This window comes from Podarcis muralis, chromosome 10, assembly GCF_964188315.1.
Source record: "Podarcis muralis chromosome 10, rPodMur119.hap1.1, whole genome shotgun sequence".
Taxonomy (NCBI): domain Eukaryota; kingdom Metazoa; phylum Chordata; class Lepidosauria; order Squamata; family Lacertidae; genus Podarcis; species Podarcis muralis.
This window is the reverse complement of record NC_135664.1, coordinates 38,255,557-38,269,286: the sequence shown is the minus strand read 5'-3', so window position 1 is coordinate 38,269,286 and position 13,730 is coordinate 38,255,557. Positions and strand designations below refer to the sequence as shown.

At 42.0% G+C, this 13,730-nt stretch overlaps 1 protein-coding gene across 1 annotated transcript; it reads left to right on the top strand.

The window, feature by feature from the left end:
• The first annotated feature begins 567 nt into the window (after positions 1–567).
• Positions 568–13,108, top strand: TSPAN19 (tetraspanin 19). The gene is made up of 8 exons (XM_077935617.1): positions 568–645; positions 744–816; positions 3,556–3,686; positions 6,535–6,609; positions 10,571–10,681; positions 11,194–11,337; positions 12,205–12,288; positions 13,037–13,108. Exons 1-8 carry the CDS (start codon positions 568–570, stop codon positions 13,106–13,108), a joined length of 768 nt encoding a protein of 255 aa, XP_077791743.1.
• The last annotated feature ends 622 nt before the right edge of the window (positions 13,109–13,730 follow it).

The following is a 13,730-nucleotide window of genomic DNA, read 5'->3' as shown; positions in this document are numbered from 1 at the left end:
CACAAAGAGCTAATCCTAGGACTTCTAGAACATGCTTTCTAGGCACAGGTGCAGAATTTCTAGGTCATTGTCCAAGCAGAGTTTCCCCCCACCCACCCCTGCCCTATGCTTTCCCTGGGAAAATCCACATTTTACTCCTAATTTGGAACAAAGGGCAACAACCAGAAAACCTGGTTGCCATTTGCTCTGATTTTGTGGTAAAATGTGGGGTTCCCCAGGGAAAGTGGTAGAAGAAGGAAAAACCCTGGAAATCCTAGACCTGTGCTTAGATTTTCAGTTGAGGTTTAGGTCTTGTTCTGGCACAGAAACTGCTTTGATCACCCTGTATGATGGGCTTTGTCGGGAGAGTGACACAGGGGAAATGTGTATCTGTTAATTCTGCTTGACGTGTCAGTAAGAAAGACAGAAAAGTGGACTGCAGAAGACTTTATGTCCTTAAATATTTTCTGTGTTAGAAAACATGGATACATTTTACTGGCAATATACATTTAAAACCAATGTGAAATATGCATTTCAGTTTTATATAAATATCACAATGTGCAACCATTGCTTCCAGGTGCCATTGAAATGAAGAGCAAAATGAGAAGAAGTGAAAAACTCTTCATACTAAAATACTTCTTAAACATCCTCAATGGAATTTTCTTGGTAAGAAGTTTTCATGTACTGTTAGACAGGAATTAAACATTAACTGTAAGTTCTGTAGCATAATTCAGATACAAACAGCCATTATGTATTGCTTTCAGGTGTTAGGTCTTCTGCTTGTGACTTTTGGTCTTTGGATATCGCTAGACAGAAACAGATTTTTCAGACTTTTGCGTGAGTATAAGCACCTGCCCAGAACTTTCTCTAACCTTTAAAGGAAAGCGTATTCCATTTAACCATTAAAATGTTGACTTCCCACAAGATGGCAGCATTGCCTTAGAACATTTAGTGTACAAAGCCAGGAATCAAAATATCAGTCTTGTTGTCGTGTTATGATGCCCTTCATTATACAAACGTGAAAGAATGCAGATGGCTTGAACTAGAAAATTGTAAAGCTGTAATACTTGGATTTATACTAACTTAGCCCCATTGGCTTCAATATACCAACTATCCAACATTGTGAATGGTTTGCTTTTCCAGCATTTAGGTAGAAATCAATTCAGTCATTCTGAAAAGAAAAAAAACATCATTCAAACTGGTGCACATGTTACAGCCACTGTGTGGAGGCTGTTTTATATCACTTCATATTGCAAGCTATTTGGCTCAACTCATCGCAAGTACCAGATAATTTTCTCAGTGCCACTGCAGCAGTTGAGAAGAGTGTTACTTATGGTGCCCAACACAAAGCAATAGTGTGTACACTAACTCTTACTGCAGGGTCAGTATTATCTAGAACACAGTTATACGGGCTATAATAAATAGTAGCAATGGGCTGATGGTAGGGAGTTCTGCCAAAGACAAAGTCTGGCTATTTGATAGCTAGTTATATTATAGCTAATATACACAGGGTAGGGCAGAGGTATCAAACTCAAGTGGACTGGAATGGCACATCCCCGAAGCAATGGATGCCCAGATGGTACATTCATTTGTCTGTGTGTGTGTGTGTGTGTGTGTGTTCCACCACAATTCATAACTTCTAAAATGCACTTCACTCTTTTAGACCTGGCTTCTAATTTAGAGTGATGGTGTGATATTGTAAGTTAATTGCAACAACTGGTGGTTGGTTGCACTTTGCCCTATAGCGAGATGGAATATAAACATTGTTTTTACAAAATTAGATAATTGCGATTACACAATATGCAGTATAATAAGGTTTTTTTTTGGTAAGTATCATGGTTGTCCTCTAACAGATGCCTTATCGTGGCTCCATCTTAATAGATTTGGTTTAGGCTTGTTTTAGAGACCACAACTTTGCTTACTTTATTGATGTTTTCAAACCCTTTAAAAATGATGGTTTTGATGTAGCAATGAGTCACGACTTCAAATACACTTTTATCATATGAACTGGCTGCTGACACACTACTCTGCTGCACAGTATAGGGTACATTTATGTTATCATCATAGGATAACTACCATTGAATTGTCCAACCTTGGTGCTTTTTTGTTTTGTTTTTCCCAGCTTCAAAGAATGAATTGGGTCACTGAGAGTTCAGTTCCGAAGCCTGGCAAGATGACATAGTCTTGATTTACTTCTCTTTCATCTTAGGATAAGTGATCATGTAACTAATAGCAGGGTGGAGTTGACAGCTTCACAGAGAAATAGTTACCTCTCAGGGCTTTGGCAGTTGAATTTTGAACTAGTTGGAGTTTGGACCATCTTTAAAGGCAGTCCTACATAAAGTGCTACTCTGAATGCAATTAGAGAATGGAACACTGTGGCTGCAGTTGGTATGCCAACCAAAGCTGAAAAAACACATACCTGGTATTGATGCTATCTGGGCTTTCCCAACCAGCACCAATGCAAACTGCAGATATTGAATTTTAGGGGGGGACGGGACACTGTGGCGATCACAAAGGGTTCCCAGACATTTCACCATCTATTGATCCATGTGCCGCCACTTGATTTCTCGCTGCCACCACCCAGGCTCTACCTGGCACAATACTGAGTTCAGTCAGGTTTAAATTGGGACATAAACTTCTGTTTATTTATTGCAGTTTAACAAGCTTGTGGTTTCATAAACGGCATCAGTCAATTACAATCATAGGGTGCCTATCCAGACCTATAACTTCCACTACCTGCTCTCACTCACTAAACCACCTCTCAGATATTTATTTGTCTTCCTAGCTCCTAACTGTTCCTGACTCAACTTATTTCGCTACACTAACTCAACCTACCCAAAGACTCTATCCCAATTCACTCCCACCCCAACCAACCACCCAACTCCCAACAAACTCCTCCCAGAGCTGGTTTTATAGTCCCTCTGACTCCACCCCCTGGGTTCTGATTGGGTAACTTGTTTAACTATTTCACCTCCAGCACTCTCATATGTTAACGTCACAGGCACTATCTAGAAATAGCGGTAATCCTTCTTGAGCTGGAATCTCCCAACCCACAGCATTATCTTGCCTGGAGTTAACTTCAGCTTGTTTGCCCTCATCTATACAAGAATTGCCTCCAGGTAGGTTTAGTAGTGGTTGGACAGTGTTCTCAAAGCTACTAACATGAGTTTGACCAAACTGCGGGAGGCAGTGGAAGACAGGAGTGCCTGGTATGTTCTGGTCCATGGGGTCACGAAGAGTCGGACACTACTAAATGACTAAACAACAACAGCAAGTGTGACTACTATTAGTAAACATGTGTAGGCTTTAAAAAATATATATCCAGGAATTCATGAAAGTAAGATTTGTTTTCTTAGAGACAGCAAACTGGGATAGATATCTCTAGAATGGATAACCTAATACAGTATCAGGAAAGGATGTTCTTGCACAGGTCAATCTATGTAAGCAATTTCCCCCATTTCAGAGTCTCGTGTAAGCAATTTCACATATTCACTTATGGCTATAGGCATCTTGTTTTAAGTGTCACATTTTAAGCATTTAAAAATACAAAATACATGTTTACGATTTTTTTAGTATCCACAGGAGGACATTCAGTGGCAGATTCTGTTTCTCATATGCTGCTTGCCGTTGGATCCACCATTGTTTTTATTGGACTCTTGGGATACTTAGGAAGCATTCGAGGAAACAGGTGTTTAGTAGCTGTGGTAAGTATGACCTGTGAAAATCCTTAGCACAAAGTTGTTGCTTGCAACACACACTTAGCTTTCCCCACAACAATCCTCAAAGTGGTTTAACCTTTGAGATTGTTCTGCATCCCAAAGCTGATAGAGTGATACAAAATGCACACTAATTGATGGGATCTTACTGCTTGTACACAGGGATATATCCTTAATAGAATACTGTATTTCAAGTGTTCCAGCACAGAGTGGTTGACTGCTTAGCCTGCAGAGGAGTACTGTACAGAAAAGGAGCAAAACTGTTTAGATTCAGGGCAAAGTCTAGAGAAACTGCTTGCCAATTTCACTTTGGCAATAGCTCCCACTCAAGTCTCAAGGCAAAGTCAGAAGTCTTACTACAAGGGGCAGTAAAATTGTTCAGAGTCTTTTCCCACTTTGTCTTGGAACTGGTCAGATATTCATCTACAATGCAAGTCCCTTCTTCACCAGGTAAATTCTGGACTCGTTGGGAGGGAAGTCAGATGCTAAGATCAGTACTAAAATCTCATCAAATATCTCATCGTCTTTTGAGTAGAGCTTTTGATTCCAGTCTATCTTGGATTTAAAATCATTTTTACATTATGAAACTGTTCTTAATCTTTTGTATATATGATTCCCCCCCCCCCGTTGATTAGGATGGTGTGTGTGTGTGTGTGTGTGTGTGTGTGTGTGTAAAATCAGAAGTGATTCAGAATCCTAATCATGTTGTTGTTTAGTCGTTTAGTTGTGTCTGACTCTTCGTGACCCCATGGACCAGAGCACGCCAGGCACTCCTGTCTTCCACTGCCTCCCGCAGTTTGGTCAGACTCATGTTTGTAGCTTCGAGAACACTGTCCAACCATCTCGTCCTCTGTCGTCCCCTTCTCCTGTGTCGTCCCCTTCTTCTCTTTCCCAACATCAGGGTCTTTTCCAGGGAGTCTTCTCTTCTCATGAGGTGGCCAAAGTATTGGAGCCTCAGCTTCACGATCTGTCCTTCCAGTGAGCACTCAGGGCTAATTTCCTAAAAATGGATACGTTTGATCTTCTTGCAGACCATGGGACTCTCAAGAGTCTCCTCCAGCACCATAATTCAAAAGCATCAATTCTTCGGCGATCAGCCTTCTTTATGGTCCAGCTCTCACTTCCATACATCACTACTGGGAAAACCATGGCTTTAACTATACGGACCTTTATAGTCATCATATAATTAAATAAATATTTAAAACCCGGGGAAGATAAAAATGTCTTTGGCATTAAAAAAGAGAGTAACAAAGAAGCCCAATGAGCCTTCAAAGGAAGAGAGTTTCAAAAATGGGGTGACACCACAGAGAAGGCCCTTACGCTTGCTTCTTTCCTTAACTAAGTGGGCAGGGTCACCCAGAGGAGGGCTTTTGAAGAGTATTGCAGCAAATGAGTGTGTTGGTAAGGGGTAAGGCCCCAGGCTATGCACAGTGGCAAACGTTGGGGTCTCAAATTTCAGTGGTGCCCTGCGATGCCAAAATTCTTCCCCTGCTTCTTGTACTCCATTCTAAATAATAGCTGAGGCACCCCTGGCACCCCTGAGGCTCAGCACCCAGTGCAGCTGAACTGCTAAAACACTCCCCTAAATCTGTCTCTGCTATGTAGCTGTTAAAGGTAACAAAAAGTTAAATTGCTTGTCATCTGTGATTTAATGGGATGTATTCAGTGGGTGTCCATAATATTCATGCAGCTAGGCTACAGCATTCTAAATCACAATGACTTCCTCAGTTTATTACATTTTCTACACAATATTGTCATTTGAGCATTAGAGAAATGTGATTTCCCTGAAGCAGATGTGAGAGAAAACAGCTGGAACCTGTGCAACAAATGAGTAAGAACTGTACAATTGTTGCATTATAAACATTTAGCAAAAGAGCAACTTACTGTTTCAATCTATCTGGCCATGCCTTGGACTCTACAAAACAATAAAATGTCTGACAATGACACAAGAAACTATGTGTGTCCTAAAGGGTGTTCAGTGGAGGTAAACTTCATTTAAGACCTTTAAACAGCTTGGTTAGAAAAGAAAGGCTCTGCCCAGATTTCTAGCTGGAAAGGAAGATTGTTTCTTTGTGGAAGCATTTCTAACACTTTACAAAATCTCTATAAAGAAATGAATGTATGTACCAAGATGCTAGGATATCTTATGGAGATGCTCATACTACTGCTTTGCTTTTCACTGCACAACATTTACTCAGTCAAGAATAAGGTTCTCTTTCTTTGCTGCCAGGCTAAGATTTGGGTTCAGAACACACTCATTGACAAATGAAGTCATTGCATTGCATTGTAAATATATACATGCTTGGGGAAAGGCAAAATTGTGATTTAGAATGCTGTAACCTAGTTGCATGAATACTATGGACACCCACTGAATAGATCCCATTAATATACGTATAAATGTACACAGGATATGGTATCTTGAAATCTGAATTTCCAATTGGAATGCTATAGCTTAGAGGTAGAACATGTGGAAAGTTTCAGCTTCATTTCCCAGCATCTCTATGTTGAACTGGGAAAGTTCTCAGGAGATGTACTACCAGTCGATGTAGATAATTCTGAGCTAGATGGGCCAAGGGGTTGACTCACTATAAGGCAGCTTCCTATATTCCTTCTACATTCCTAACATGATAGCGCAATTCATCACTCAGCAGCTGGTGCTCAGCTATAAAGCTGGTATGTTTTACAATGATGACTCATTCCTATAATACACATAAATTCTTCTTGCAGGTAGCAACATTTCTAGTAACTGAAATTCCTCTCTATATTAATCACACAGAGCTTATTATAATGCCATTTTGTGCAGCTTTCCTAGTAATAGGTTTATTTTTATTTTCAGTACATGGGTCTTCTTGTCCTTGTCCTTGTTATCCAAATGGCAATACTTGGGGTCCTATATACAGGAAAGGAAATGGTAGGTACCTATTATTTACCCAAAAGTATATTGTGGCCAAGTGCACAGTGCCCTGGAACCATCCTACGCATGATCATGCTGAAGCATTCCAAGCACAGTGGTGCCTCGCAAGACGAATGCCTCGCAAAACGAAAAACTCGCAAGACGAAAGAGTTTTCCGTTTTTTAGTCGTTCCGCAAGACGAATTTCCCTATGGGCTTGCTTCGCAAGAAGAAAGCCCATAGGGAAATCTCCGGGGACCTCTTTTAAATGCTGGCGGTGGGGAGCAAAGCCTTTCGCCCCCCTCCGGCCTTCGGAAGAGGTCCAGGAAGGCCGGCGGGGGCTGAAAGGCTTTGCTCCCCCCTGCCTGCCTTCCCGGGATAGCGGAGAAGCGCAGCGCGTTTCTCCGCTATCCCAGACAGCTTTTGAAGGCAGGTGGGGGGGAGCAAAGACTTTCGCCCACCGCCTGCCTTCAGAAGACCTCCGCTGTCCCGGGGGCTTTTAAAATGCTGGGGGTCAGCAGCGAAGGCTTCGCTGCCGCCTGCCAGCATTTTAAGATCGCCCCGGGACAGCGGAGAAGTCTCCGCTGTCCCGGGGGCTTTTAAAATGCTGGCAGTTGGCAGCAAAGCCCTCCTGTCCCTGGAGCTTGCGGGGCGGGAGGTGGGGAGAAGGGCTTTTCTTCCCACCGCCAGCCTTCAGAACAGCCTTCTGAAGGCTGGCGGTGGGAAGAAAAGCCCTCCCCCCCCCAGCCTTCAGAAGAGGTCGGGGGACAGACTGTCCCCGGACCTGGTCTGAAGGCAGTTTCCATAGGAACGCATTGATTGATTTTCAATGCATTCCTATGGGAAACCGTGCTTCGCAAGACGAAAAACTCGCAAGAAGAAAAAACTTTGGGAACGAATTAATTTCGTCTTGCGAGGCACCACTGCATTCCACATCATTTACTTGTCTCAAGGGTATGCATGTATCTGGAAAAGAAACCTTAACATAGAGAAAGATTGCTTATTTATTTATTTGCACCATTTATACCGTGTATATGTATATGCCAATATGAGGGGAGAGATAGTACCTCTGGTGGGGGACACACCATTCTGCTTTTGGGGTAGTTTGTCCACCTTTGGGTAACTTGTCCACCCTACACTCAGCTCTCACCTGTGGCTCCTGGAAGCTGTCAGCATTTGACAGTGGCCACACCCCAGGAGTGGCTTTGACTGACTGGCTGAACCAAGTGAGGATAGCTGATGGGTCTCAAATCCTTAGTGATTTAAAGGTTTCTCCTGCATGCAAAGACAGGCTTCAGCAGATTGAATGGATGCAACTAAGAGTGGATACAGTAGTCAAGAAGGTGGTTTCTGCATGTGTTGTAGAGGGAAGTGAGGGGCAGATGCAGACCTTCCAAGTGTCCCTATTTTTCAGGGACGTCCCTGATTTAGAGAAACTGTCTCAGTTTCTGATTTGATCCTGGAATGTCCTGCTATTCCTTAGGACGTTCTCCTGTTTACATTCAAGAAATGTTGGAGGGTATGGAGCTATCCAACCCCTGAGCCATCTGAAGGCAATCCTGTATGGGGGTTTTAAAAAATATTTAATGTTTTATTATGTTTTTATATATGTTGGAAGCTGCCCAGAGAGGCTGGGGCAAGATGTGTGGGGCATAAATAGTAAAAATTATCATTATGGAATGGAATGTCCCTATTTTCATTAGAGAAATGTTGGAAGGTATGCAGATGGGGCTCACCAACCTAGGAAGGTAGCCCATCTAAGAGAAGGAAAACTCTGATCCTAAACCTCCACAGCCTTGTGGAATATCTTCAGGAGAAGAAAGGGATAAGGAGTAAACCCTGCACAAATCTGAAGTGGAGTCCCTAAGCCAGTTGGATGGTTCCTTCCGGCAACTCCTGCAGCCAAGCTGGTGCCAAACATATTGCTCTGCTTTGCTTTGGGCCACATCAGGGAGGTGGAGAAGGAGGTCTTCTCATCTGGGCAGCCCAGGACCTCCATAACACTACCCAGGCTTGTGCCCTGGGAAGGCCATTTCAGTGCTGCTAACACATCCGTTTGACTTCATCCCTGGAGGCACACTCCACTGTATCTCAAAACAGATGGTTGGCAACAAATTATAGAGTGACCCAGAATAACAAGTCATACAGAATGCAACAGACCAGCTGCTGATGGGTCTTCTCATCAGCAATGTATTACACCTCTGCTCTGGCTTCCTATATAATACTGAGTCAAAATCAAGGTCTTGCTGTAAGAAAATAAAGCCCTGAATAGCTTGGGACCGGCTTTCTTGAGGGATCTCATATATGCCAGCCTAAGCTTTTCATTCAGCTGGAGAGGTACTAATTAAGGATACCACATGATATTTGCCTGGCTTCTACATGACAGTGGACCTTTGGGGGTGTCCACACCTAGGTTTTGGAACTCCTTGCACAATAATATTAAGCAAGCAGAAGGTACCCTCAGTAATGGGACAGTAACCCTAAAGGGGCTTGGCTCTAGCTGAATTGTACCTATCACTTGTAAATGCTTGTTGTTAAGATATAAAGACTGACATGTGCAATAGCTTAGCCCTTCTGTTATGGTGTATGCACACAGGGTATATACACAAACTGTGGCTTACAGAAAGCTGTGTCATCTGTTTCTATTTTTAAATAGGTATTTTAACATCCCTCAAGTTTGGGCCTTTCAACATGCAAGTCACATGCACTTTGTCGATTCTGTTTCCCTTGCCTGGTGGCTACTTTAAGACTGGGTCACTTTATTTTAACTCCCCACCCTTTTTTGCTTTCTTCCTTTCAGTAGTCTCCTTGCTGGCAGGAAGGGTGTCAGCAGCCTAGACACAGCCTGCCCTTGGGGGAAGCAGACTAGCGGCTAAAAAGGGGATGTGAAAAATATACAGACATTAGACAACAAGATGAAAGCAGAGGGAGAGTATTCCGAAATGTGAAAGCTCTGGAACTCTCATTCTAGAACAGCCTGAACTCTTTAATTCGTGTTTATTTTCATTTCCCTTGAGAACTGTAGGATACAATGAGCACGAGTAGAACTGAAAGTCTGTCTGCATACAAAAACTTCTTTGTCTAGATATTCATTGATTTATACCATCATGAGGGCAAGTGGCAGCTGCTTGAGCTCTATGTATATTTGCTTCCTGTCTCTGATGAGCCAGTCATGAGCACTGGCATCACTGCGCAGGGTTCAGCTCTTTGACCACAACGGAAAACCACCTGAATATTTTTTTTTTTGTGGTTCTGGCATGTGACAAACATATTCCTTCTGTGTGCTGAGAGCTGTGCACAGTTGGCTTCCCATCAGCAGGAGTCCATGCATCTTGTAGGCTCAGTGTTGTCGCTTGAGGAGCTTCCATGTGGTGAACTTTCCTCGGAGAGGCTGCAAACTGACTTTCAACCTACCTTCGGTGAGCCAGAAAGTGTTGCAGCCTGAAGCTCATACCAAAGAGACCAAGCAGATAGATCACAGCCGCACTCCCACTTCGGGGTATGGGTATTATGGATCTATATTGCCATACAACACTGTTCCTCTATAAGTGAGGGATAAAATGGAGTCCTGTGCAGATGCACTCTTATGCACTCATTCTCTAAACAGCAGGTGAACTTCCTATGGAAGAAAGATGATTTTTTTTTCGTCCCTTCCACTCTCAGTATTCAGTGTGTGATCACCTTTTGTCGAGAGCAAAGGATATCAAGGGGACTGCACTGGAAGTGCTGCTTGCTCAGCTCATCCTTCTGAACATAGCCTTAGTTCAGAAAGATATACTTCTAAGGAGCTAGAAACATTGAAATCAATGGCAGTCTAGCTCCATCCCAGGCTCTTTTTAACTGTATGTAATGAACAATGGACTCCACTTTAAATGTTTTAGAATGCCATTGATTGACCATAGCAGATGACTGCAATTTTCTTAAAAGTGAAGAAAAAATGATGACACACTAATGGAATTATTAACACTATTTGTAAACAGGCCAATGACTTGTGGAGAGTTCAGATGGATGAGCTTATTTCTAACTATGGCAATAAACATCTATCTGCAAAGGAACATCAGTGGACTATTTTGAATAATATTCAGCGTATGGTAAGTCATAGTGGTAGAAGACCAAATAAGCACATTGTTTTCTGTATCAGATGAAATGCCTAAATCCTGCAGTGCTTCCTTTCAAAGGTCATTTAGCATACGTTACTGAATGGAATTTTAGCTGAAGCTGGCTAAGAAATCTGAAGCATTACTGCGGTGCAATTCTTTGGGAATCTAAAGTTAGATTAGCCGTTGTGCTGCCTGCTTATAGGAAGCTGCTTTCTTCCAATAAGCTGTTTGTAAAAATTTAAAAGACATAGATTACACAGGAAGTGCAAAGTCTCTGGTGCATGCATGACCTTTCTCTGTTTCTTCCTCTCCTTCCTCATATCTATAGGAAATTAAACCCCATAGCAGTGCTCTGATTTTCTCATAACTTGGGGAAGTAAGAAGAAACTCCTGTTTTAACAACAGGACTTCATTGTTGATTTTACTTTACTACTTTATCATGCAACTTGACATGACTTACCTTTATATTACTCATAACACTGAGGACTTTTCTCCTTCTCCAGCTCCACTGTTGTGGGCGATACAATTCCACAGACTGGAAATGGAATAAGAATAAAGAACATGCAAATCAAGTACCATGTTCTTGCACAACATCTAACATGGAGAAGTGGTTTTGTGATGCACTGAAAAATGCAACATATACTAGGGTAAGCGTACAATGTATTGTAAGGCATGTTTCTGTACTCCCAGTAGAATTTGAAAAATTTCTTATGTATCTCAGTGTGCTTGAAATGCTAGCTGCTGCTTCTGATGAAAGCAAACACTACTTGCAGCAGGGGCTGGCTGTATTTGGAATCTTCTGTAATAATATGGATTGTTCCTTTACAGCTGCAGCTGTACATGCCCAAAGCTGATGTCTTACAATGTCAAGTGTAGGGCAGGCCAAATTGAAACCCCTGGCCAAACTGGGACCCCTGGTGGACCTAATTAGGCCCACAGGCTGGAGCTTTCCCATCCATGCTCTGTATCTGGGAAAGCTCATATTTGAAAACTGTTAACCAAGAATAAAAAGCAGATTACCTAATTCTAGCCAGCATCCTGTTTCCTATGACAGCCTAAAAGATGCCTATGAGAAGTCCACAAGCAGGACACACACATTCTTGCCCTATACATGAGCATTCCCCATTCCTCTAGTAAGTGATGGAATACATTTGTTCTTTGGCATTTCCCCCACCCCAAAAAATTTGTTGAGCCTTAGGTAAAAGATAATAATTGAATGTAACTTGAGAAATAAACAGTTACAGTCGTACCTCGGAAGTTGAATAGAACCCATTCCGGAAGTCCGTTCGACTTCCAAAATGTTCGGAAACCAAGACGTGGCTTCTGATTGGTTGCAGGAAGCTCCTGTAGCCAATCGGAAGCTGCGTTGCATGTTCAGATTCCAAAGAATGTTCACAAAATGGAACACACACTTCTGGGTTTGCCGTGTTCGGGAGCCAAAACGTTTAACTCACAAGGCATTCGACTTCTGAGGTACATCTATACTTTCATTTAAATATCACTTTTTCCCTTAGGGTTGCGAAGAAGATATTAAGACGTGGTATGAACAAAATACATGGCTGTTACTTTCAATCAATACTGGACTGCTAACGGTAGAAGTAAGTGTGTTTTTTGTTAAATGACAGCGACTTGTTTTTTACAGTAAGGTGTGTGTCACACATTACCTTCACAATAGATGGTGGCTATTTTATTTCATTTTTCACATGTGGGTACAAAATTGTATTACACCACACGTGGACAAAAATTCCAGTCATGTGTATGAAATAGGTACATGTTACAGAGAGTTGGGTCTCCATACTGAGTCTAAAACAAGCTGATGGTGAAGAGACCGTCAGTGGTTTGTTCTCAACATAGAGCTTAAAGATGACCCGGAAACTTCAGCTGGTCCAAAATGCAACAACTGCATTAACTGCCAGTTTGTTTCCAGGTCCAAATCAAGGTTCTCATGCTAATATTTAAAGTCTTAAATGACTTAGGCCCCAAATATCTGAGAGATGGCCTCCTTCCCTACAGACCTCAGAGTGGCCTCTTTTGGTAGTTTCGCCACCCTCAGCACTGGGCATTCTCTGTGGCAGCCCCTGAGTTGTGGAATTCACTCCCCACAGAAGTACATTTGGCTTCTTCACTATATAGCTTTTGGCAAATGCTGAATACACACCTCTTTAACCTGGCCTGAGATGTATGTTTTCAGGACCCACCCTATTCCTGTGAATGTAATCTCTTTTGTGTGTTCTTAATTCTGACTTTTCAATTGTTGTAACCTGCCCTGGGAACTGCTGTTACAGAGTGGATTACAAATATTAATAACACCATGGGCATTTTCTCCAACTTTTGCTACCTTTTTAGGTTCTTCAGTTCGTAGCAGCAGGCTGGCTCTTCAGAACAATGAGGAAGAATATGGTTTTGCCCAGGAATTAGCAAAAGGCCTGCGTCATCATCGCACTAAGCGTCTTGTACTCTACTACACAGTTTTCAGCTTCATGCGTCCACACATTAATTACAATCTTGTAAAATTATTGATCTTTCATATTAAATGAAGTAATGTTTGTGGTGGATCTGTGTTTACATCACGTCTCACACTTAAAATGAATATTTCTTTCTCTCTAGTTTTACTAAAATAATTTAGCTAACTGCAATAGGTAGCAATTATTGGCTAATTAAACAACCTATGGCCTTTTGAACTGTGTGGGGTGTGTGTTATTTTTGTTGTTGTTGTTACTATGTTATGTATTTTTGTGTTTTTATATTGCAAATCGCCCTGTGAACCTCAGATGAAGGGTGGTATAGAAAATAAGTTAGTTAGTAAGTAAGTAAGTAAGTAAGTAAGTAAGTAAGTAAGTAAATATTTGTGTATCCCTGTGAACGTGAAGTGCATCTATCTTAGTTCATCCCCAGTCAGAATGCTGACTTCCTCATCTGGCCAGACATGGTACGCATACAGCTGAAGGCATGCCTGTGTTGTAAGAACTGCAGTTTTCAGAAACTGAACTGCATGGCAATAAGCAGATTAAGTACAGCAATGGCTGCTCTCAGGCTGAGT